This window comes from Pagrus major, chromosome 5, assembly GCF_040436345.1.
Source record: "Pagrus major chromosome 5, Pma_NU_1.0".
Lineage (NCBI taxonomy): Eukaryota > Metazoa > Chordata > Actinopteri > Spariformes > Sparidae > Pagrus > Pagrus major.
Window position 1 is genome coordinate 31,280,730 of NC_133219.1, and position 25,095 is coordinate 31,305,824.

General features: G+C 43.9%; 1 protein-coding gene across 1 annotated transcript in view; it reads right to left on the reverse strand.

The window, feature by feature from the left end:
• Positions 1–25,095, reverse strand: part of sema6a (sema domain, transmembrane domain (TM), and cytoplasmic domain, (semaphorin) 6A) — a 67,913-nt gene that overhangs the window by 12,726 nt on the left and 30,092 nt on the right. The window contains exons 9-17 of the mRNA XM_073467066.1: positions 24,844–25,061; positions 21,710–21,841; positions 19,582–19,737; positions 16,317–16,490; positions 14,518–14,658; positions 14,329–14,406; positions 8,445–8,503; positions 7,517–7,537; positions 3,869–4,048 (exon numbers count right to left, since the gene is read on the reverse strand). Coding sequence (XP_073323167.1) covers positions 3,869–4,048; positions 7,517–7,537; positions 8,445–8,503; positions 14,329–14,406; positions 14,518–14,658; positions 16,317–16,490; positions 19,582–19,737; positions 21,710–21,841; positions 24,844–25,061 — 1,159 coding nt within the window. The remainder of the gene's footprint in view (positions 1–3,868; positions 4,049–7,516; positions 7,538–8,444; positions 8,504–14,328; positions 14,407–14,517; positions 14,659–16,316; positions 16,491–19,581; positions 19,738–21,709; positions 21,842–24,843; positions 25,062–25,095) is intronic.

The window sequence follows — 25,095 nt, forward strand, 5'->3', positions numbered from 1 at the left end:
TCTCCCAACTCTCCTTTATAACCTTCACTGCTGCATTATAGTCCTGTTCTGTTTAATAAATCTTTATCATGCCTGTTCCTTTTCTCTCCACCTCCCTCATTTCCCATGTCTCTTCCCCCGTTGTCTCTCTCCATCCCTCTTTCCTTCCACATCTCCCCTTCTCCTTCTACCGTGGATAGCTGCTGTAATGAACCCATAAATTGGAGCAACACAGCGGTGGCTACAGGTCGAGTTGGGGGAGGGTGGATGTAAGAAGGGGGGGAGAGTTGAGCCTGACAGAGACAGGGAAAGGTAGAGGGAGGAGAGAGAGCAGGGGTGGAGGGGGGGGGAGCAGGGCATGGATTCATTCCTGCAGACAGGGGAAGAGATATGACTCCAGTTGGAGAAGAGACAGACTACAAGGGGAGAGGCCGAGGAGGAGGAGGAGGAGGAGGTGCAGAGATGGAGGAGAGACAGAGAGAGGCGGGGGGGAGGGGCATTGGGGGAGGAGGCTCCATAAATTGGTTCAGGAATTCATTTGCACTAGGTAAGGTATAGCCTTGGAACATGCCATCCCAGTCAGATGAGAGGTCCTGTGGAAGGGAGACTGATCACAATGGCAGCAGATGGTGGAGAGTGGCAGGGCTGGTGGTGTTCGGGGGTGGGGGGGCAGGGTGAGCGATGGGAGGTGAAAGGGAGAGGTGTACGGTAGGGGAAGGAAAATATAACAGAGACAGATGAGGCCCGGAAAGACATACAGACAAGACAAACACCGTGCTCAAATGTACTGTGAAACGCGGGCGGCCACCTGGTGACAGCGACGGCCCCGCTGGAATGTCAGATAATGATGCTGTTGGGTGCTAAATATCATCAGCGTGTGAATGCTCATCACTTTGCAGCATTTCTAATTACTCTGGTGGTGTCGGGCTAATACATATTGGCAGCACTGTAATATTCATTAGCAGATAAGATTCCACCATGTCTCCACTGCAAATGAAAAAAGTTGGAGAGTAATTGTAATTTCTTTTAAATCACAAACAAGCTTGCAAACGACTTTGGATACGAGCTAATGCATTTTTCACTCAAGCAGAAACTTTTTTTTACTTAATTTGAGAGATTGATGGCGTGGTTAAAATGGTTATCCCTCAGCTCTTCTGTAAAATGGGCTGCATGGATTTATCTCTGAAGCATTAAAATGGAGATAAAATGACTCATTTACTTAGTTTCTGACTCCGTAATCATTTCTCATATATCGATTCCATTTTCACTTTCACACACGCACTTTGGCTAAGTTTTCACAGTACAGTTGACACCTGAAGCCAGAAACACTGAGGGCGACAGGAAGGAAGAGGAGGCAGGATGGGTGGAGCGGGAAATGAATACTGTTGACTGTGGTGCTCAATTTGCCATGCTGAAAAGCATTAAGCTGCATGGAGGCAAAACTGTGCCTAATACCATCAAAGCAATCAAGGCAGGAAAAAAGGCAAATATATAAATAGCAAAAAAAAAAGAAGAAAAAACAGACCAAGCCATGCAAAATATCAAGAACCGCTCACAAGAAACCAACACACGAAAATCAAACAAATCTCATCAGATTGTATAGAAAAGGAAAAAAGAAAAGACTGTTGAGCTGAAATTGAAAATAGAACTGATGAATACTGAAACAAGCTGCAAAGGTGTCTTATAGAAATTATAATAACAATAATGATCATACAGAAAAAACAGCAGGAAGCATTGTTTTGAAATGTGAAGCCCTGTTGCCGTTACCTGAGAATGGAGCGTTCCCCCCGCCCAAAAAATGAGAACTAAGATTCCTGAAAGTTTTATGAATGCACGTCAGCTTTTGGCTTTTGTTCTGTGTGATTCTCAAAGTACAGCCTCCCTCGTGAGGACCGTGTAATATCACTCCTGCTCAGGTAAAGGCAACAAGGGGAGCGACAGCATGTTGTGATGCTGGCTGTAGGCATGCTGTCTGAAGTCTCTGCCACCATTGTGCTTGGATCTATCTACTGGTGCCTTTCTGCTTCCAGCTGACATGCTGCAGTCACTGCCTCTGTTTATTCCACAGACAGGAGCTACTGGAGGATGTGTCGCGACAACACACAACGACTTCATTTCAGTGTTTGTAATTATGGGAGACGGTGGGTTTATAGCTAGCCCCAGTTTGTGCCTCTTGTGTATTAACACTGCAGTCGAGTAAAATCATTACATATCTGATGCTACAAACGTTATATAACTGTTGAGCTTACCTTCTAAAATCCTCTTCAAAGACTCCTCAAACAATCTGGATCAAAAAATATTACACCTGTTGCAGCATAAAAAAGATTTCTAACCCGGCAACTATCGAATGTATAAAATGTGAGCAGCATTTATGGCTCCAAAAAGTGAAGCGCCTTAGTGCCTTAAACCTGCAGTCTTTCTGATGTCCAGAAGGGTGCGACTACACTGGTATCAAAAACAAGTCAAATTGTATGTAAGCTTATGAGAAAATAATAATGCTTCTACCTTTGTAAAAGTTTCCATATGATTTTATGGTCTCAATTGTTTGTTTCAAGTCTTCTTTAATACAGCATGAAGTTAAATATATAAATAATGGTCCCATTTAGAGTAAAATAGATGATAAAAAGGGGAATGTTTGAGGGTGTGCTAGCTTCGCCCTCTCGTCCAAAAATAGTCACTTCTGGCTCCAAAAATCCAAAATGGTGATTCACTGCCAAACTCAAGGCTTCAAAACAGTAGTACACAAGCCAATGGTTGATGGCAGGGTGGGTTTACACCATTTTTTAAAATCTCTGTCACAAGATGTGATGTCAAAAAGAGGCACAACTTCAATCTTTTTTACGCTGCAACAGACAGAATACTTTTTTAATCAGATGGAAAAGTGAATTCTGGAGACGTCAATGTCAAATGGCCTTTTCAGAAAAATGAAGGCTTGACACAGTGATTCAAATGTGATGTTAATAAATAAGAGGCATCAACAAGGCTACTTCAGCTGCAGCACATTCATTTTCTATAGCAACTTCAGTTCTTTTGTTTGCTGCTCTGTTTATCTGTCTCTTCCTTTATATACAACATGTTTATAGAAAGTCCCTCCTATGCTGGCACTCATGATGTCTCACCATTATTAATAATCAATATCTCCTCAAGGCCATGCATTTAATAGCATGAACTATGGAATGTAGCAGGGACATATAATCATATAATAGGCCAATCTGTTTTATTAAGGGACAAAACGAGGATCAGCAGCACTGCGGTGACCTTTTTTTCTCTTCCACCCCACCTATGTGTGTGTCGTCCCTCTCGTCTCCTTCCCTTCTCTCCTTTTTCTCACCATCTCATTTATCCAGCGAGCCGTCCTTGAGGCGGTACAGCATTAGGCAGGTTGTTAACACAGGAGAAAAGGGCGTTCAATGTCATGTCACTGTGTCGCAAAGCATGACAGAGCCGGGGACCGGGCCATCTTCTCCAGGAAATAAATACATCGCCATCTTCCTTTTCAGAGTGTAATGGTCTGGATATTACATCTCCTGTGGGACATTACGGTCCGTGGATAATAAATCCATCGTACAGAGTGTGCGCATGAGTGTCTGTGTGTGTGTACATGTGTCTCAATGAGCACAGAGCGTGTATGTGTCTGCATATGTATGTGGCTTGTAGGTGTGTTTGCTACTGCGGGGGGTTTACGTGCACAGTTTGAGGCAATTTGTCCCCTAGAGAGAAAGTGATCCACTATCTCCACACCTCGTTCAGCTGGAAGCAGCAAGGCAGCCGTAAATCTCAATTACACAAACCCCTCCCTCCCCCTGTCCTCCCTCCCCTCCCCCCCCCTCCCTTGCCACAGGTGACAATGGACCAGATCGACTGCTCACTGTTGTGTTCCAAGGCTTACCATTGGCTTCGGGCTGAGTCTGAGAGGGCACGGCTACGTAGGGGTCCTCCCCTTTGTCTGAGCTCATGGGGGGGTCCTTCCGCTCCACCATGCGGCCCCGCCCCAGGGGGCCCTCGGCGGCCTCGGGTAGGGCCGAGGTGGGGAGTGAGAGGGTGTGGTGATGGTGGCGGTGATGGTGGCCTGCCGGACACAACACAGGTTAACTGTGGCTCGGGGGCAGACAGGGAGACAGGCTTCAGTGCATGTGAGCACGGGCCAGCAGGGGTGCGCACGCACACACACACACACACACACACACACACACATAGACATCTATTTCTTCTTTGAGGGATACACACAGACACAGATACTCTCACACACAAGGACAGCTGCTGGGCTGTGTGAGGCAACAAAGTGTTTCTCCCTTGCGACCAGGGGCAACTCATTAGCAAACGTGTGTGTGTGTGTGTGTTTCTCAGGATAGACGTGTCCTTTCTTTTTTTCTGTCACTCTCAGCCTCTCTCTGTCTTTTCTCACTCTTTCCCCCCTTCTGTTCTGACTGACATGTCAAAGCTCCGTCGGGCCTGTCAGAGCAGAGCAGAGCACAATCGTATTCCTCCACACTCACCATAGGGTGCCTACCTTTGATATGAAGGACAAGAGACAAACTTTCTTTCCATCGTTCCTGTCGAGTCTGCCGGCAACTTTTTCTTCAACTCTAAAGCGCTTTTAACTCTGTTAACGTGCTTCCCCGCTACCTTTTCTCGAGCTCCCCGTTACTTTTAATCCAACTTTTCAAGCAAAGTACAATTCATTTTGATGTGCACCGTTCACTTCTTCCACTTTAACTCATAAAATGTTTTAAATCAGCAACTGTTTTGATATTTTATAGATAATTTTTGTCACTTTTTGAGTAAAACAATACGAAATTGTGCTTTCCTTAAAGGTCAGTTTGTTTATTCAGTTTATTCCGTCATGAAATCAAAGATAGTTTATTTATTTAGTTTGTTCAGGAATAAAAAAATCAATCAATGAAGATCTTTCTTCTTCATAGTGCACCTTTAACTGAATATCTAAAAATGGGCCAAATGTCTGTTTCTTCTGTCCTCTGCTTTGTTGTCTAATTCCCTCATCTCCTTACGACCCCTCTTCTCTTCCTTCCTCTCAGCTTCTGTCTCTCCTCTTCTTCCCACTTTTCCCTCCTTTCTTCATTTTAAACCAAAGATCGCACAAATGTTTCATATCTGCACCGCCGGTAATCTTTATTTAGCAAGGCCCTCAGCAACGTGGCTAGATCAATCATCAGAAATATGTCATTAAGCGTTAATGAATTTTCTCTGATCTTACTCCTCCCTGTAATTAAATTCCTTCATGGCGAAATGAACTAGTGGCCAACAGGTTAAGAGGGTATCACAACATAGCGGGAAAGTGACAATATTCGTGAGACTTTGGCGAGAATAGCACACACAGGGTGTCTCTCTGTCGTTACGTGACAATAGCAACAAAGTACTCCTTCATCTGTGGATGATAGATCTCTGTCTATCACCGCACGTCTCTCAAACAATCTGAGTGTTTTCCTGCAACCCGCCTCTCTCAGTTTTCTCATTTTCTTTCATAAGCGGCACTTGTGCATAAGCTTTGTCGAACTGTTTATTTTTGAACCATGCTAATCACATTACCATCCCACATGCTAACACTTAAGCCACCCTACACAATTTTGCACGAGCTATATATTGTATTTAATGTAAGGTATTTAAAAAGAAAAAAAAAATCCACCCGCAATGAAGAGTGACAACACTTCTGTGGAGCTCAACCCCCGATTCCCATTTTGACACGCTCCCTCCACAGAGGAGGTGAGAGCAGTGTGTGTGTGTGTGTGTGTGTGTGTGTGTTTGCAGATGTGCGACAGCCTCTTCAATATGTGTTTATGCTTATGTTTGAAGATGGGGGGGAAGGCATTCCAGGGGACTAACGTTGATGCTGCTGGTAGACTATACGCACAACAGACACCCGCACACAACACCACCCAGAGCCTCCTCCTCGTCCTCCTCCTCCTCCGTGTGGCGTGGCAATCATTAAAATGATTTATTTAACTATTGGCCCAAGGCTGAGAGATTAGTGTGACAGGCCTATTTTATAATTCATTCCCCCACCGCCAGGGGAAGTGCAATTCAGGCAGATGACACACATAGAGAGAGAGCTTGGAGCCTCAGAGCTCCTCCGCGGATCAAGGCGGAGGGGGGGAGAAAAAGCCCTAAACTGCCGACGGATGCACATCCCTCTCTTTCTACAGATTAAAAGCTAGGCGAGGATGTCTAGTCTGGAGTAGAGGAGAAGAGAATGGAGAGGGGGCATTTATTTATCTTCAAATCCATATCAACCACTGACAGATAGGCGGAGGGGCAACGGCTGAGACTTTGTTTGGGGGGGGGTTGTAAACTGGGTGTTGTCTGTGTGTGTTTGCGTGTGTGCGTGTGTGCCTGGAGACACACAGCCAAGCCTGTGGGAGCATATTCAGCACTATAGGGGTGCACACCAAACACAGACGCTTTTTCTGACCCTGGATGTCCAAAAGGAGGGAGAATCACAGTGGGGGTACAGCCACAGGGGTGATGGAAAGAGAGAGTGAGGGAGGGATGGGCTTTCTGGAAGGACTTCAAAATATCTATTCTTGTCATTCTGTATGGATCTGACTGTTTTGATCTGGCAGCTGCGAGGTATGGGTGTGTGTGTGTGTGTGTGTGTGAGAGAGAGAAAAAGAGATCCACTGAAAACCAAACTAAATGCGCCCTCAGATTAGATAAAAATAAGGTGGATGTGAGCATAGGTGGAGGATGAGAGTGACTTTGCTGCGGGCTAATCACATCTGTTTATCATTCTTTAAAGAGACTTGATCGATGAAAATGTTATCAGCCGGCAGTGAAGTGTGATGGGGTTTTTATGCCGTGCGATTAGGAGAATGTTTGCAGCTCTGAAAATGAGCTTGCATGTATTTCTGTGCATGTTTACATTAGCCTTTTGGAGTGCGCACGCTCACGGTGGCAGCTGGCAGAAACATATCTGATCGTTCCTTACTCTAAACCATTATAATCTCTCTCTGTCTCTCCCCTTCTGTCAACACATGTCCTGTTTAATGTGCACGCTGAGGCATTTCTTCACCATCAAGGCTTTAAACCACCAACAACCAGATCCATCCAATTAGCGAAGCAAAGGTCAGGGCTAATCGATGATATTGCGCAGGGGATAAAGAGGAAGGGGCGACAAGGAGGGAGAGGGGAACTAATAGAATCAGAATCAGCATCAAAGACTTTTAATTTTCTGATTTCTAATTCTACGTCCTCTATTCTAAACACCAAAAGGGGCTGTACGAGGGGGAAATACTACGAGGGGTGAAATTGACCGACCGTGCTGTAATGTTTCATTACCTTCGTAACTGGAAGGATTGTCTATCAAAAACAAAAAAAAAGAAAAAGGGATGAAATGAATTCAGTTAAAACCTCGAGTCATTAATAACCCGTCTTTACGCATGTGGGAGGAGTTTTCATTTCCTTGAGAGGGAATGATTGATTGACTAGACGAAGAGGTGTGGCTGAAGTTAAAGTCAAGGGAGATGAAATGCAGCTCCTGTCTTTTATTTGATTGCCTCTACAGTATATGTGGGATACTTACCGTTCAGCGCCACAAAGGTGTCTGCAAGAAGAAGAAGAGAAACGAGGGGAGACATGTTACTGCTTGCGGTAAAGAGGGCTTATGCTTTAACATGATCAAAAGCCGTGACTTTTAAAGTAATTCAGAATCGACTGGCTGCTCGATATTCTCCTAACTTTTAATCAGAGGTGATCAATGGCTTCTACAGCTAATGAAGGCTCAACGCTATGGCTTCCCTTGACTAAACATACTGATGAAATTGAAGGCAAAAATACACAGCCTTTGAGTAAACAGTCGAAATTGAGATGCAGTGGACTAACACTTTGAGTGATATAATGTCAAATTGTTTTGAAGCTTCTCTTGCAAAGCGAGCAGCTCAGTAAAATATCAACAGAGTATCACATTTGATGAATCCAAACAGTTATTACTGGCATGGAAAGATCAAATATACAGTCTCCATATTAGCCCCTCTCTGTGTTGTGGAGTAAAAAAGACCGTTCAAGGCGTCTGAAGCTGACTGGGTTGAGAAGGCCTGTCTTGTTCTGGTGTTTCTAAATGAGCCCTGTGACCGCTCACAAGTGAAATCTTTTTCCCTGTGCGGCGCTGAATGTTTGTGTTGTGTTTACGTAGCCATTTGCAAGAAGGAGCCCAGTCTTTGCCCAAGTGGACACAACACTCTATTGACCAGGGGACCAGAGAAACAGCGGGGGAAGGACAGAAGAGGATGAGAGCCGATAGGGACAGATGGATGGAAGAGGCTGAAAGAGAGGATTGTGAGGGCGGAACAGACGGGGGGAGAAAAAGGTGACAGCAGCGAAGAAGGAAGCGAAGGGCCGAGAGAAGAGGGAGACTGAGTTAACTGAGAAGAGAGGAATTGTGGTGGTGGTGGTGGTGGTGGGGGAGGTATAGAATAGAGGAGGAAAGATAAGAGTGAAGAGGGCCTGCTTACTTTGGCAGTCTCCCAGGCCATCTGTGTTACCATGCTCCACGTCCTGCTCAAAGGCCGATCTGCGGGGAACAGAGACATCATGGTCAGCAGAGGAAAACAGGCCAGGCCATGCAGGCTCGCCACACCTACCAGTGTAACAAAGCTAAAGGAAAGCTACTACAAAAACACCCCCAAACACAGCATACCCTATGCTCGCGCACAGTGTAGGATACAGAGAGCCCGATACTGGAACAAAATCAAAGAACACCTAGCAGGTGCCCCGGAGGCCTAAAATCAGTGCTTATGAAGAATGCTGGCGGGCTAGTAAATCCATAGCTGGCTCAGGACTCATTGCCAGTAGTGTTGACACAAATAGATTCATGTTTTATTTGACTGTAATAAAAATCTTTTGTTTTATAGCTTTAAGGGAATAGTTCCACAGGTTGGGAATCACGCTTTTTCACTCCATTTCACAGATGAGAGAAGCTACTGCAAGCAGCCCGTTAGCCTAGCTTGGCACACAGACTAGAAACGGGAGGAAACAGGTAATCGCCAATTAACATGATATGCTTTTTTTGTACAATCTGTAAAAACACAATAGTATTAAAATGACGTCATTCCCACCACCGACTTCCAATTTCCGAGATAAATGGAACGCATCGTAACTGGCCATTTTCAAGGTTACAAGGTAAATTTATCATTTTTTAAATTACAAAACGAAACTATGTTTGAGTCCTTTGTGCTACATCTGTTTTAGAAAAAGGAGCGTGATGATGAGGAATCTCACGGCCTGAGGAATGATGCTGCTCTGTAGTCTGCTGGTATGGCAGCTGATACTTCTGTCTGCCTTCAGTGAGGCTTCAGTGAGCAGAATGGAGGAGACTAGCTCTGTGCAGGTGACAGGCAACCAGCCAGTCTTTGTGCTAAGCTAAGCTAAGCTAATCAGCTGCTGGCTCCAGCTTCATATTTACTGTACAGACATGAAAGCGGTATCTTCTCATCTCGCTCTTGGTAAGAAAGCGAAAAAAAAGTCCCCAAAATGTTGTGGAACACCTCCAGAAAATATGGAATAAAACTTTTTTTATGAGAACTTCCCTTTGTTCAGTCCTTTTTACTATTTCTCAGGATCTGACATCAGCTGGGTTCAGTAGAGATATGAGGCTGTAGTGCAAATCACACGGGCCAACAACAGGGCAGCGAGGGGTAACCGTGCTTGAGGGCCATCATATGACACAGGGGGGAGAAAGAGGGGTGAGAGAGAGGGAATTTTGGAGATGTTATTTTCTGATGCAATCTGCACGGAGACCTGTTTTCTTCCTGAAAGACCACCAAGCAGGCAGTAAGGAGATCTGTGAAACAGAGCGGACCAACTGTCAACCAGGATCACAGTCACGCATGACAGCTTTTCACAGTCCTGCTCAGCTCCCACCCCGCTTGCTACACCTCCTCCTCCTGCCCGTCCACCCGCCTCTCATCTTCCTCACCCTCCACTGGTCACAATTATAGCATGAAGAAGAATGATTTTCCAAAACAGCATCACACACCCCTTATCCCCCTGATCAGAGGCGAAAGCGTGAACCCGAAAACGGGGACAAGTACAGGTGATTTTAGGTGAAAAGTAAAATTGGATTTCGGCTTTTCAGCTCAAAGTCACTCCCTCATGTATATTTAAATGTTGATTGGAGATTATTGAACATTTCCTTGTCATCATTCAGTATCATTTCCTCTTATTTGACAGAACCGTAATTAGGATGGAGAAAACGTACCCTCTTGATAAACAATTTCCCTTCAAAAGCACGCACAATAACAACCTCACAAACAACAACAGCGGCATCCTCTCTTCATATCAGGGGGTACGTTTAATCTGCTTATCTGATTTGCTTATCATAAACAGTCATAATCACAAAGCAGACGCAGAGTTGCACAATTAAACCTGTCTAAGCACAAATGCTGTCCAGGCAGCACTTTTGCTATCTGCCGGATTTTCCTCACAGACTTCGCCACCCAGTCCCACCCTGCCATGAAATGCTGTTTAGCGTCTTTGATGAGACCTAAATACTGGCGACCTCGCGGACCTTGTTTCCACGGTTGATAATAACATTACATACTGTGGTGAGACTGTGTTGAGATGAAGATTACAAGGTCTAAATCCCATTGGTCTCGAGATGAATTAACAATGAGCAGTCACACTACAGATGCAGTGTCTGGCCTTTACTTGGCACATGTGAAAGTGATTGAACCGTAGTACACACCCGCAGTTAAAGGGTTCAAGTCCCATTGCGGCTGCATTGTAGCAACAGAAGTGCAGTGCGTTCGAATGTGACACTACAGACGGTTCAGCTCGGGGTTAAGATCCCACTGCAACCGCGTAATGCATATTTAAATCATATTCAAACTTCACTGTACATAGCTGGAGGCAGCTAAGGGCGGCATTTTGTATTATCTTGCATCAGATGTGATTATTATGTGCGATGTGTGGCTGCACAGAGGGGTTGCTAAAATGCAGGTCAGGCAGAATGGCATTAATTATTCATGTCAGAAGTGAATGGGTGACCAGGGACCTAATATACTGTACGTACAGTGTATAGTAAGCCTGCATAATGTTTCCTCAAAGCCTCCCATTCATTTTGATTTTATGGCTTTGATTTAAAAAGAAATACCTGCAGTAAAGTGAGACTGTATTAATCAGGGTTTTACCAGGAAATAAGTCAGTGTGTGTGCAGATTTAATCAGTGCCCACCCATGATCCAGAGAAGAGACGGGGTTGGTGGCTGTGAGAACGGCTTAAATTGTAGGACTTCCACATGGGGTTAGGGATCCCAAAGAGGTGCTCAGAGTTGCTGCAGAAATTTAATGAACTAAAATTATCAACATAATGTGAAGTTTGGCATGATGTCAAAGAAGTCTATGAAGCTAGCATGCTAACTAACTACCCCCCACATCCGACCTGTCCTTCTGGTGGTCCTGTGCTAATGGTATAAACACCAACATGTTCCAAGCTTCCAGTCTGGGCAGACTTAAGTCAGCTAATGGGACCACTAGCTGCACTGCTAACTATGCTAACTCACTGACAGAAGCTACAGTTATCAGCAGTTAGCAGTTACTCTGGTGATATGCTGCCCCCTAGTTGTTTGGAGTTTGAAATCTACAGTTAGCATAATGGATTTTAATAGATTCTTACATATTGCACCTTTAAAGCACCCATCCATAACTGCAAACTAGTCATCTAATGTATTATTGAAACATATTGGCCAGTTATCTGTATTATTATCCTGAATGTGCGGACATTCTTGTGAGCCACAGCTGATCGTTTTGTAATTTATCGAGCAAGAGACTGTGACATACGGTCCACCACAGAAACCACTGGAGAAAGTGCAGAGAATGAGGGTAACGTGGCTAACATTAGCCACAAAGAACTGCTGTCAACTATAGACCAACCTTCACATTATTGTAGGCCCAGGTTAATATACAAAATAATTTTAAACAATATACGTAGTCAGAGGTCCCTGCTCTATCTCTCTATCAGCTATTGGGTCCTAAGCCTGAAAAACGCTGAAGACATCTGGCTTAAATAATTAACAATTAATTAGCAATATGTTGATCTGGTGTCAGTGAAACACAAATTTACCTAGTTTACATAATAACAACCATACAGATTCATGCGGGATTATATGCATGAACAGGGGGTGGCTGGGCACCATATTGCAGGGGACCAGAGTGCAAGCTGTACATAGTCAGTAGGTATGAGAGGCATAACTCCGCATGGGAAAGCTGGCACACAAGTGTTGAGGCCAGATGGAAGAAGAAAGGAGGGGAGGCTTGCAAGAGAGAAAGAATATGTCAGAGGAAAGATAGAAAAAGAAAGATGGATAAAAATAGATGCACAGACTGGGACGGGCATACGGAGGTAAGAAGTTGGATAGGTTGATGGTTGGATAGACAAATAGACAGAGAGACAAGTAAACAGGAAGAGATGGTGCTGGAAAGGGTTTTTTATTTTTAATGAGGGAAAGAAAAGAAATATGTTGAGGAAGTCTGTTCTCTGCATGGACCTGTTTATATGAGCAAACCTGCATATTTATCACCAAAATGCCTCTAACTCTTCCCTCCCGCCTTCTGTCCAGCCTGGCAAGTGCTCTGAATAGCTCACCACGGACCAACAGATCCTACTGGCCCTAATCCCCCTCCACCCCTCCACCCCTCTCTCACTTAGAAATATTGTACAGTAAAGGAGCGAGGTCATCTGCCCTCTTAATGCCTCTGTGTCGGCTCCTGCTCCAAAGTGGAAACTCAATCAGAGCAGTCTACTGCAGCTTTACGGAATAATAATAGGATGGGCTGCGTGTGCGTGTGTGTTTTTTGTGTGTACATGTGGGCATGTGTGCCTTTGGTGTATTGGCCTGCCAGACCAATCATTTTGCAGCAGGGGGATCAAATTCATTCAGTGTCAAATAGCCACTGGAGCACTAGTCCTTTTGTTATGACTTCATCTGTAAAATGTTTTTTCCCACCGCAGAACTCCATATGCTGTTTGTTCAAAAAGCATAATCTGGTTCTGTGTCATAACTACAGCCACAAATTATAGTTACCGCGACCATCAAGCTTTCCCCAGCGCCGCTACCCAACCCCCGAGCCTGGGGCAAACAACACTTTCCTTCCATTCATCCTTCCAATAGGCCTTTTCAGCTGGAGGAAATTGCACTTACACACCATAAAATTAGAAAGATCACAGGCACGACAAATCGAGAGACGAATGACACCAGGCATGACAAATAAGGTGGGAAACTGTTCATAAAAGTTGCTAGAAAAACACACGTGCTTCACCATTCAAACTGCTGAATGTTTTATCAGGTTTCTCAAAGTGAAATCTTAACTTTAGCAGCACATGCAACTGAATTTTAAGCACACTGATTTGATGTCTCGGAAGTCTTAATTGACTTTTTATTTCTTCCTTACACCTAAAGGGGTATTACAGTATTAATCCTAAGCCCTACGCTTATTTTGGCGCGTAAATAAATAATAGCAACAAATGGTTTTGGAATTGATGTGAAAATATTCTGGCTTCACAAAGAAGCCGGAGGTCGCCCGCATGTTGTTTATCGTGAAAACGGAGGCTAAAACTCAGACCAAACATTTAAAACAACGCACTGCTGATCAAAACTAACTGCGTGCGGGAGCCGAGCCCCGTCCAGCTCGCAGTACGTCACCCATCAGCAGAACTGTTCGTTGGTATGGTGCATTCAGGTTATTGTAGGCTTTCTACCTCTTCAGCAAAAAGGAATGACACGTCTCTTTTATTCTGTTTTCTCTGCTCATAGCACCAATTTCAATAATATTTGTGTCTTTCAGCTGCAGAGACAGTCCAGTTTTATGTAATTGCCATCTTTCCGGCAGTGAAGTACTTCTTTAACAAAAAGGAATTTATTCTTCAACAAAAAGGTCTTTCTCTGCAAGGATCCTTTTGTTAGACTGTCAGACATTAAGAATAACAATCTGAGCCTGCCAAAAAAAAAAAATTTTTAGTGGGCTTACTTTGACAGTTGAGTTTCCTTCAATGAATAAGTTGCAGACCTTGCTGTGGCTGCTGGCTGCGGCGATCTACTGGACCAATTACAAAAAATGGTCTTCCTAATTGTCATCAAAATATGTAAACATATAGGTTTAAATAGTCAGGTTCCCCTTTAAAATGTGTACCTTTGACTTCTTGATCAAAGGGCCAGATATTTTCAAATGCAGCTCATCTATATTACAGGGGGAGTTTCATCCTTACCCAAGCCATGCAGGTGCACAATGTAATCAATGCCATCACGCATTTTATGATTTACACCTGTGCTTTTGTTTCTGTGACAGGTCAAAATATCTGTGAAAGAAGCGTACTGTGACTGTGTACAAACAAGTTACTTACTTGATGTTGCCAACCACCTGCTTGCAGGCTCCTTCTGACACCCAACCACAGTACGGGTCTCTGGAGGCTATACAAGACCTAGATGTGACACACACACACACACACACACACACACACATATCAGCCCCTCATCGTATTGTTTACTGGAGTAGTGTTTCCCCCTGTCAGAGGCAATGATTTCAAACTTACTTCTTGCATCTTCCATGTCTTTCACAGCGAGACAGCGGCACTTTAACCACACAGGAGGTGAAGGCCACCCACAGAGCGTGACTCTTACTATCTATCTGCATGCCGATGATGCGCTTGTCCTCCACGCCATCAATACTGCACCTGGAGGAGCGAGAGAAGAAGACAGAGGGGAGGATAAAATAAGGATTTTTCTGTATTTCCTTCAACTCCCAGTCTATTTGGGGACAAAAGAGAGATGCAAGAGGTCACAAAATCTGTTTAAACAGTTCATTTAAAGAGACAAAACAAATAAGAGGACGATTAAGATGTGGCAGAGAGACAAACTGTGAGGTCAGGAGGAACAGAGATAATGCTGGACTCGAGAACATGGGGTCAGCAACAGAGTGGGAGATAAAGAGAGATAAAGAAAGGGGTGATACAGATACAACAGATAAACAGACAGATGGGCACTGTGAGCAGTCAGCAATAACACTGCACTTAACTTTAAAACCCACCAACATTAACTCCCCCCCGCCTCCTCCCCGCTCCACCATTCTTCCACTCCTCCATCCCCGCTTCTTTGTCTGCTCGGCCCCACAGGAGTCACTCTAATCCCTTTGGGCGTGTCAAGCTTTCTATCCCTTCTCTCCATCCATTCCTCTCTCCATCCTGCCATCCAGCTCCTAGGATTTAATCTCCCCTTCGCAGTGCTCTGGTCCCGCATTAACGCTCTCAATTAGGGCTTAGAGTCCATCTACACTGGGTAATGCACGGCAATCGGGCCTGCGCTGATCCAGTCAGCCAGGCCTGAGAAGCAGGCGGGCAAAGTCACTTACTGGATGCGCCTAAAGCCAGATGGCCAGCAGCCGATGAATGCTCAGTCCCAGTCATAGAGAGGAGAGGAGAGGAGAGGAGATAGGCAAGGAGACACGACAAGGGGAGTGGAGGGCCTGCCCTTCATCCCCTCCATACGCCTCGTCACACGGCCGCAGCATGTTGGATAACAAACAGTGGTAACCTTGAAAGCCCTCCTGTCATGTCCTCACTCTACTTCCCTTCTTCTTCTCGGCTGTCTAACACAATCACGCATTCGCCGCTCGGCTCCTTCTCATCTCTCCTCTCTGGTCGTCTCCTCTGTTCTCTCTCCCTCCTCTGTGCTGCCATTCGTTCTCCCTCATCCATTACCCCTCGACTAAATATTTGCTTTGGCAGGGTCAGACTGTGGCTGATTTTTCCTTATTCACTTCTACTCCAAATAAGAAACAATGCTCAACTCGCTCACCCCACCATGCCCAGCTCTCACACACACACACACTTAGGTCCATACATCCACCAACAGCCGTGTAATGTATTAGCGAGAGATCCCAGGCCAAACACAGACCCTGGTGTGTAAGTGTGTGTGTGTTTCCTTTAATCAGCCAACGTTTTGGAGGAGCTGGACTCCGCTGTGGTTGTGAACCACAGCGCTACGTTATCCAGAGCCTTAGGGTCTACGTCTTTAATTTAGTAGCTGCGGTTGGGCAGAGTGTAACCTGATAAAACTCTTTTAAATGATAGAGTAGCCATCTGGCTGGCTGGCTTCACTATATAGCTCGGGTCGGGGGAACTGACTGGTACTGATGGAGCTGGTGGGTTGGTGGGTTGGCTGAGGCCGGAGATGGTTGGAAACATGCAAAATCACACACACACACACACAAACACACACTCTCTCTATGCAATAAGTGACCTTCCTTTGTTTCTAGCAACTGTATCCATGTGTTTCTCTAATTCTATCCATCCGTCTCACACATGCACACACATGTTCAACCAAAGCGACGTACTTGTCAGGGTTGTAGACGTTGAGCTCCTCCAGAAACAGGCTATCGTTGAGGAAGCCACTGTTCATGTTGGCCAGGAACTTGAGGATGATGCCTTTCTCAGATCCCAGGTAGACTACAGTGTGGTTCTTGTTGGGGCCCGCCTCATTGTCCACAACGATGCGTGTCAGACGATACCTGGGGAAAGAAATATGGAGTTTAAGGTGCTATTTGTAAGTTGTAAGTTAAAAACTTGCAACTCTTACTCTTAAATGATCAACGAGATGTGATGAAATAACAGTTTTGGCATTATGTTGAATATGTATTGTGTTGCAGAGATTGGAGTTGGCATGCTAACCAGCTAGCCCATAGCCACTTTTGTACCTCAACAGGTGATTGTGCAATAGTAAACAACACCAACACTCATCCGGTGCTCCGAGCTCCCAGTCCGAACATCGTAAGCTAATATGACCGCTAACTACATGGTTAACTCAGCTTACTAGCCAGCGTGAGATATAATTAGCAGCAGTTAGCAGTTACTCTGGTGATATGATGGCTCCCTATTTGTAGTATGTACAGCATCTTTAAGAAAGTCAACCAATCAATCAGTCAATTAATTAGTCCGTTTGCCCGCCAGCAATGTAACACGTTTGCTGCCCATTAGAAGAGCAACAGATGGTGATGGAGAACACCCGCAGGGATTAAATGTAAATGTTTTGACTCTTTCCCAGTACTGTGCTGGTTCTACTTCACTACTTAAAAAAAAACTTGTGAGATTCAATTTGCATTTGTAAGAAAAGAAAACAGCTAGAAAAAAAAGAAAGAAAAAAAAAGGGGAGAATAAATTTCTAAATTTTATTATATAATCAATCAATCAACTGACGTGCCTTCCATCATTCACGTCAGATGTCTAATGGAGACTAAAGAACAGCAGGGGAGATTACACAGTCTTCATTATCTCATTAATTGATTGTTATTTCATTAGATTCTCTCGTCAGATTGCCAAAGGGCGTTTCAGGTGAGTCCTTAAAGAAAAACATTGCTAATAAAAACAGTTACAAGCTCTACTTTAGTTTCTTATTGACAGCTGGTGATCATACAGTTAGGCTCCGCACCAGGTGGATGTGCATAATAATCAATTTTCATTTCATTACTCGTAAAAAAAAATAAAAAAAAAACCCTAAAAAAAACTAAACATACCAAGCAGATTCAAGTTAGCAAATTAGACACCTGCCAGTCAGGGCGTGTTAGATCCGTGCCCTGTTGTGCTCGTGGGTGTTAGAAGGAAAATTCAGACGGATCAGATAATAAGAACAGGTTTGAAGAAAACACCTCTTTGGGCTATTTACTTTTACCATCGGATTTCATTGCATCACAGATGCCGTTATCTATCTCTCAATTAGTTTCAGGGCCAGGAAACTCTTAAAGTTATCAAAAAGGTACATATCGGCACATCAGAGCGTATTATGCAAATGCTTGTTTTAATGATTTTTCGGGATGGGATTTAAAGATTAAAGATGAGAGCTTATCCGAAGAATCTAGGAAGTCCACTTTTACCCTCATTAACGGTTTACTGCATGTGCTCGGTGCGAAAATGTGTGAAGAGGTCCAGAATTTATTTTGGCTGTGATGAATGTGAATTTAACCTTACTAGAGAGAGCAGTTTACACCATGAGGCTGGTAAAAATAAAACACACACAAAGCCACATCCTCTTATCCCATCTCCCTGTCTGTTTTCTTCGAATCTCCCTTAAAATGCTCCATGTCGCCGGCTTTACCCAATCAACAATAACAGCAATCTGAAGGTCTAATGTGGTTTTGATCTATTCAAGCATATCAGGATCTCCAAGGACTGTGTCAATGAGATTTGATCTGAGCGAAATAATACAATCTCAAGGACTGAGACATTCACTGTGCTTCCTTTTTCGGGATAATGAAAATCTCAAGAGGGGGATTCTTCCGAGTGTCTTCTCCCTTCATTTCATTCATCGTGCCCGGCCAGCTGAGGTCCCTGCCGCAGCAGCACAGCACGTCTCAGGACAGAAAAGCTTTTTCAAATTTGCAGCTAAGACTCTTTATGGATATTAGGGTGTCCTCTCCAGGGTGGATCTGAGGATCAAACCCTATTACTGGTTTTGTTTCCAGTTGACTTCAGTTCAAGAATAGAATTCCACATGGAGACAGTGACAGATATCATAAAAGGCCTTACTCCACTTCCACTCCATATGCCTTCATGATGCTTTCTGAGCTTACATAATGCTTTTAACTACTGCCTCTGACTTGCATGCAAGGCTCTGCTCACTGTGGTGTCATTTCAAATCGAATACAAATCTCTGATTGCTGCTTATGTAAAGACAGAAACACTGTGTTATTCATAATATGGTTATGTGATATAGTGCACTAATGAACAGAGGGAGTTGTAGAGATAACCTTGATGAAAGCTCTTCATATTCTGACTAAGCTGGAGCAGTATGTAGGTCAGAGCTCAGCGAAGTAGCGGCGAGATGTGATACGATGCAAATAATTTGTAAAACCGATGAAGAATTCTTTATGTAGCTCATCTTTAAAAAGATGGTACCACCACTGAGGCTTGACAAGGGTCTGGCAAGCAATGGAAACCTTAAATCTCAAGCAGCTGCAATTCAGAACCAGGTCCAAATTAAAAACGAGATTTTTTTTCTTAAATTTTACTAAATGCTCTGTCAGCTACTTATGCCTTATTGCCGTTGGGATGGCGGTGCGCCGTCTTATATTCCCCCAGAGGCCGACTGAAATGTCTGTGCGTAGTGTAGCTAAAAGCCAGACAGAACTTTATGATCAAAAGGCATCAGCCACAGAGCACTGGATTTTGGGAAATGGGCTCAATTCCAGAGACACAGGAGAAAAGCCAACCGCAGAACAAAAAGCAACACTTTTTCCTCCAGTGTCCTCTCTTTCAAATATCCTCCGAGGACTTAAACAAGCACTTTGCGACAAAGACTAAACATAGCTGGAGTCATCTTCTTAATAAGAGCTTGTAAGTGTAAATATGAAATCTGTTTGTTCACTGAAAAGCCAAATTGTTTACTCTGTCTTTATCACATCACTATGCGGACACTCTGGGAGACAGATAGTATAGGGTGGATCAGTCTAGTAGAGCGAAAATAGGTCAGCGGTGGGTTTGTGGTGGAGTACTACTGTGTTTTAATGAGCCTCACTCTCAGAGCAGCACTTCACGTAATTATTGTCCTGGGCTGAAGAGGCTCATAGACCTCGGATGACGACCGCCTTTGGAGTGTGTAACACTTACCGGACCATGGTCTTGAGAAACCAGGGCCTGTTAGCGATGGAGGGCACGGCCTCGTCCATCAGAGGATGCATCTTGATGAAGTTGAGTGTGTCATCGGGGAACTCGTTGGATACCTTGTACCTCTCCATGGATGGAGTGCCGGCACAATTGCCAGGCCTGCAAATGGAGAGGAAGGAGGGACGATGGGAGTGAAAAAAAAATGGTGAGCAGAAGGAGGAAAAAAGAAAAAGAAAAGCCTCTGCATTGATTGTGGAGGGAATGAGCAATTTCTCAGGCCAGAGCTCCGATAGAAAACAGAAAGTTCTACTTCCATAAAATCAATATGAGTGCAACCTTAAATGACTAAACTCTCATTCCAAGAGGCTTTAGTTTGAGCAGGAGGACACAAGATGTCTTCTTTTCTGTGGACTCGGGCTAAAGCACTGAGACATCCTATCTATCTGATCCTTTTACAGGGGGGTGGTGAGCTGCTTGTAAAAGAGAAGCTGCTTTTGATAGCATATCCCCTTTGCAGGCATCTCACCTCGGAGAGCTTGTAAAACCCCTTTACTGCACGCTCTCTGATACCCTGCCACGCCACATAATCCACACCAGGTCCTAGAAATATTAGCCAGTTGGCCACTGAATGCCTGACACCATCAACATGTGAAGCCCGAACCCTAAAAAATATATGTGTGCACAAGAGAACTGTATAGTAATCTTCTCATGAAAACCATTATTTATGTAAAAGTAGAATAAAGGGTATCCAAAAATCCTCCATTCATTCTGTGCATTTCTGTATCTATCTCTACATCATATCCATATCTATACAAAATAGGACAGAATTTTAAAGAAAAATGTAGTTTAATTTAATTTATCTAAAAATATGCAACCCTGCAAGAAGCTACATTGGAGACATCCTTGAAAACTGATAACTTTTAACTCTTCAAGGTCCACTTTTCCATCCTCAAATTAAATTTGTAAAAACCTCCCTTGATAGATGAGTTCAGCCGCTCCGATTTTAAATTATCCTCCAAATTGATATTATTACGTTAAGGGCCAGCAGAACCTCTTAAGTAGCAGCCAGTCCTATAACATTTTCTTAGTTGTAGCTACATTTATGTCAGCGGACATATGGACTGCAGAGCGGAAACAGACATCTCTTAATGCGAAAACCTGTAAATGATTCAGTATGGGAGTATAACACATGGAGGAACAGTCTGCTGCAGGGCCAGACCTAGGTGGCATTGTTACAACTCCCCGTCTGTTTGCCTGCAGATAGACGGTCTGAACGTAAGACGGAGGATGGAGATGAAATCAATCACATCAATCGCTGCAGAAACAATGGCGGGTAAATCTGATCTTTTCAGCGTCTGACCTTGTTGAACATGAATAAGTAATTACGTGCTAATTGAAGGAAGCTCACACACAGGTATTCACACAATGCATGAAGATGAATGCACAGAGAGTAGAGTGCAGGCTCTGTGATGCTGAGGAACCGCCTCCTCAGCCATATGGGAACACTGACACACACACACACACACACACATGCAGGGTACCAACAATTATCATGGCCCAGATCTTTGAAGTAAATCTGGTTTTTTTTTTTCGTTCTTTTTCTGGGGGATAGGAGAGCAGCTCTTTGCGCACTAATTAGCAGGCAATAGATGGGAGATTGATCAGGCTGGTGCATTTGTGGAATTAGCCAGCCATCTGTAAAATGATCTCATGCTTCATTTGTTGATACTGAGCCCTTCTTTGATGCAGCTGCGTGTGGGGGAGAGGTGAGGTAATGGCGCAACTGCGAAAAGAGGTGGCATGTGTGTGCCTATGCGGGTGTGACGCAATGGGACATAGGATGTGTAATCCCTTATTTCAAAAAGTAGGGATTTATAGGAAACTGACGCAACAGGAGTTAAAAATGTGGTGATATTAACACATCGCAATTCAACAAGTCCTGTGCATTAATTAGAGGACGTGAATCGTGGTTGTGTGTGTGAGAGACAGAGAGCCAGCAGTGAGAAGAAAGGGATGAAGAGAGAGAGACTGTTTGACTGAAGCTACCTTTTTACTGTAAATCCCGTGTGTGCATCTGTGTGTGTGTGTGTGAGTGAGTGTGTGTGCTGTGGTTAATTAACTGCTTTTGTACCTTGGCTTGGGAACCTTGTCTTCAGGAAAAGGCGTCCAGGTGGAGTCTGGGGATTTCTGCTCTTTGAAACGCCCCGTGAACGTGTTGGCCACCTCCGCCATGTCATAGGCACACACCGCAGAGCCTGGTATACTGCCACGACACACACACGCAAAAACACATTAAAACAAAATAAAAAAAACACATAAACAATCCTCTCAGCTGAACATTTCAAAGAAACATGTTGCCAAGTCTGGACTATCACCAGGAGACAGAAAAAATGGATTTACAATCCCCCTTTCAGAGGGGTTGAATCCCTTGAGGACGGCTCATTTTAGCTGTTGCATGTTACACCGGGGGAAACAATCAATGCACCATGTTGTCAAGGTACTGCAATTTTAGAAAAATAGCAGTCGTCTTCCCTCACTCATACAACAAGACATATAAAGCAGGATTGGAAAAACTTTGACATTTTTGGGCGAGTCGAGTCAAGTCACAGGTTGTGTCGAGTCAAGTCAAATCCTTAGTTAAGTCAAGTCATTTTCCCTCCAACCAAAATACTGCATTCTTACCAGCAGTATTTAGTCTTTATCAAGACATAAGACAAGGTGTTAGTACAGTACCTGTCTAATACAGATATCATTAGCAGATTTATCCAACTTGTTCAAAAAGTATGAACTCAAATTGTATTATAATTATTGATTTTTACCAAAATAAATGTAATCAGCCAAAAGAGCAATTAACAAAAACACATTTATTTGTTGATTTATTCGCAATAGAAAAAAACATCATCTGGGTATTGTATTCAGTTATGTCCAGTTTTATTTTGTAGGTTCTCTCCTTGTGTCATGTTTCACATTTCCACTTCCTGTCTTTGTGTGTTTACCGACACTTTTTTCTGCTCACCTGTGTTCCCAGTGTTCGGTTCCTGTGCTCTTCCCCAGCCTGATTTTCCCTCTGCACCTGTCTTACATCAGCCTCATTAGCCCGGTCCTGTTCCCAGTGTTTTCCCCAGCCTATCAGCTCTTTCCCTGCTCTCTTCTTTCCTCCACTCGTTCTCCTCACCTGTGTTTCTCTTTTCTGTTAGTTTAGTTTGTATTTAAGTCTGGTCTTTAGTTAAGATTTTGTTGAGTTGTCTGTTGTGTTTTGCAGTTATATCCTCTTGTGTCTAGTTGTCACTTTCTACTTCCTGCTCACCTGTGTTCCCAGTGTTCTGTTTCCCGACAGTTTTCCTATGCTTCTCATTCCCTGTGACTTTCCACCTGCACCTCATCCCCCTGAATTTAAGCCGGTGTTGTTCCCTCACTCTTTGTTGGTTCGTCTTGTGTAAATCCTTTGTGCTCCTGTGCCTGTTCCCGAGTCCTCCTGTGTTCCTGATTTGTTTTTCGGGATTTTCTGGTTTGTCCCCAGTTTTTGTATTTTGTGTTTTTCTTTGCCTCAGCTCATTAAAGCTTGCCTTTTGTTTTCAACCCGCCTGACTTGCGTTTGTAACAGTTTTATCAAACTGTTCATGTAATTTACTTTGGAATTAAGTTCTGCCATTGATCTGCCTGCCTGCGGCATTTGGTTCCACCTTCGATGCTTTTTAGATGACAAAAAAATCTAAACCAACAACAAAATGAACACAGACAAGTCATCATGTCATGAGTCTTTAACTTCCAAGTCCAAGTCACTCAAGTTTTCTTTTTTCAAAACTGTGACTCGAGTCGACCTCAGTTGAAGTCCCAATGACTCGAGCCCACATCTCTGCTATATACTGTCGCGTTAATGCATTACCAGTCTGTGATTTACAGTGCCAGTGCCTGCTGAGCCTCATGAGGACACACATTCCCAAACCCTTCCATCCATGCCTGGGTTTCCCCAAAAGCCTCCAGGCATTAAAGTTCATCACAATTCCACTGTTGGCCAAGAAATATGGCGGACAGATTATCTTTTTATTGCCATTCAGTTAAGGGGAAAAACACCCATCTTGTGATAGCAGTGGAGCCACTGGCTTCTTTCTGTCTGTGGGGAATCAATGCATAGCAGATTGCTGAGTCACTTTTCTATTTTTCATGCATCTGTCCTCAGAAATTAGATTTGAAACTAGGAACTGTTTATTCTTTATCAGACTTTCTTTTCAGGATGAATCTCCCTCAGCTGGCTGGATTTTCCTGCAGTTGCATCATGGGTTAAACTCATGTAGCCACCGGGGAGATAGCACACACAAGGGCACTATTATAGAGAACAAGGTCAGAGAGCTGTTGATTCTTGGCTTAGCTATTGAATTACAGTAAGTACCCTCTGTATTGAATATGTACAGAAAGTTAGACAGTCGTATGTCTGTTTATATCTGGCTGCTAACAAGGCAGATAGATGCCAGCCAGTTAGCAAGTGACTGGGCCAGGCAGCAACCCAGCCAGACATCCAGACAGACAATTATACAACACAAAGTGTCGAGCGTTGCCTACAGTCTGAATGTGCTCCTTCCAATTTCACCCCCTGACTATGAAATAGAAAATTAATGCCAGGATCAAAACGGGCGCTTATAGAAATTTTCAGAGGCACTGCTTCATTGGGTTTTAATGTCCATTAACCATGCTCAATTGCATTGTCACAAGCAATTGTCTTATCTGCTAAAAAGCAGCCATAAAATGGAAAATTACAATATGTGCGAGCTATCAGCCGAGCTCTATGGCTTTGTGGTAATTTTCAATTTAGATAGCAACTCCCCCAGCCTATGAATATGAAAGCAGCTCTGAATATGAATTGTAAAAGGGAAAATAAGATTTAACACCTGCATGTCAAAAGGGCAACAGAGCTGTTTTGACAGAAGATGTAAATGTTGACCCAGTAGTCTCAGAAATTGCATGTCGCCGAGAGGCACATCAGGGGCGCACGCTACTAACATTAACAAAGGTCAGACTGTCATAATGTTGATGAATTTGAGGGTATTTTTTAAAAGCCTTTCAAACACAGAAAGATGATCGGATTAATAAATGTAAAGTGTAAAACAGTCACACATGAACTCTCTTGACACGGGGGAAAAGCAGACAGCTGGATTAAATGACCTCGACGGATCACTTGCATCTGTTGCTAACCTCAAACCTCTTGTGGGTTGGTACGTATGTGTTGATTTTGAAATGCCTTATTTAGCTTTCTGTCCTTCAGGGTACCTGTTGTAAGGCGTGGAGAAGGTTGCCATCACTACGTCCCTCCCATTGATGTGGATGACATCCGTCACAGCCTGCAGGATGTTGAAGTAGAAGTGGGAGTCACCAGGGATGGAGCAGTTCAGGCGAGACTTGAGAAACGAAGTCCACTGCTTCTCCAGGACGCGGGGCGAGCCGCCGCGGTCGTTCTTACAAACCCTGGCCACCCGGGGAAACACCACCTGACAAACACACACACACAGTTGAAAGATTACA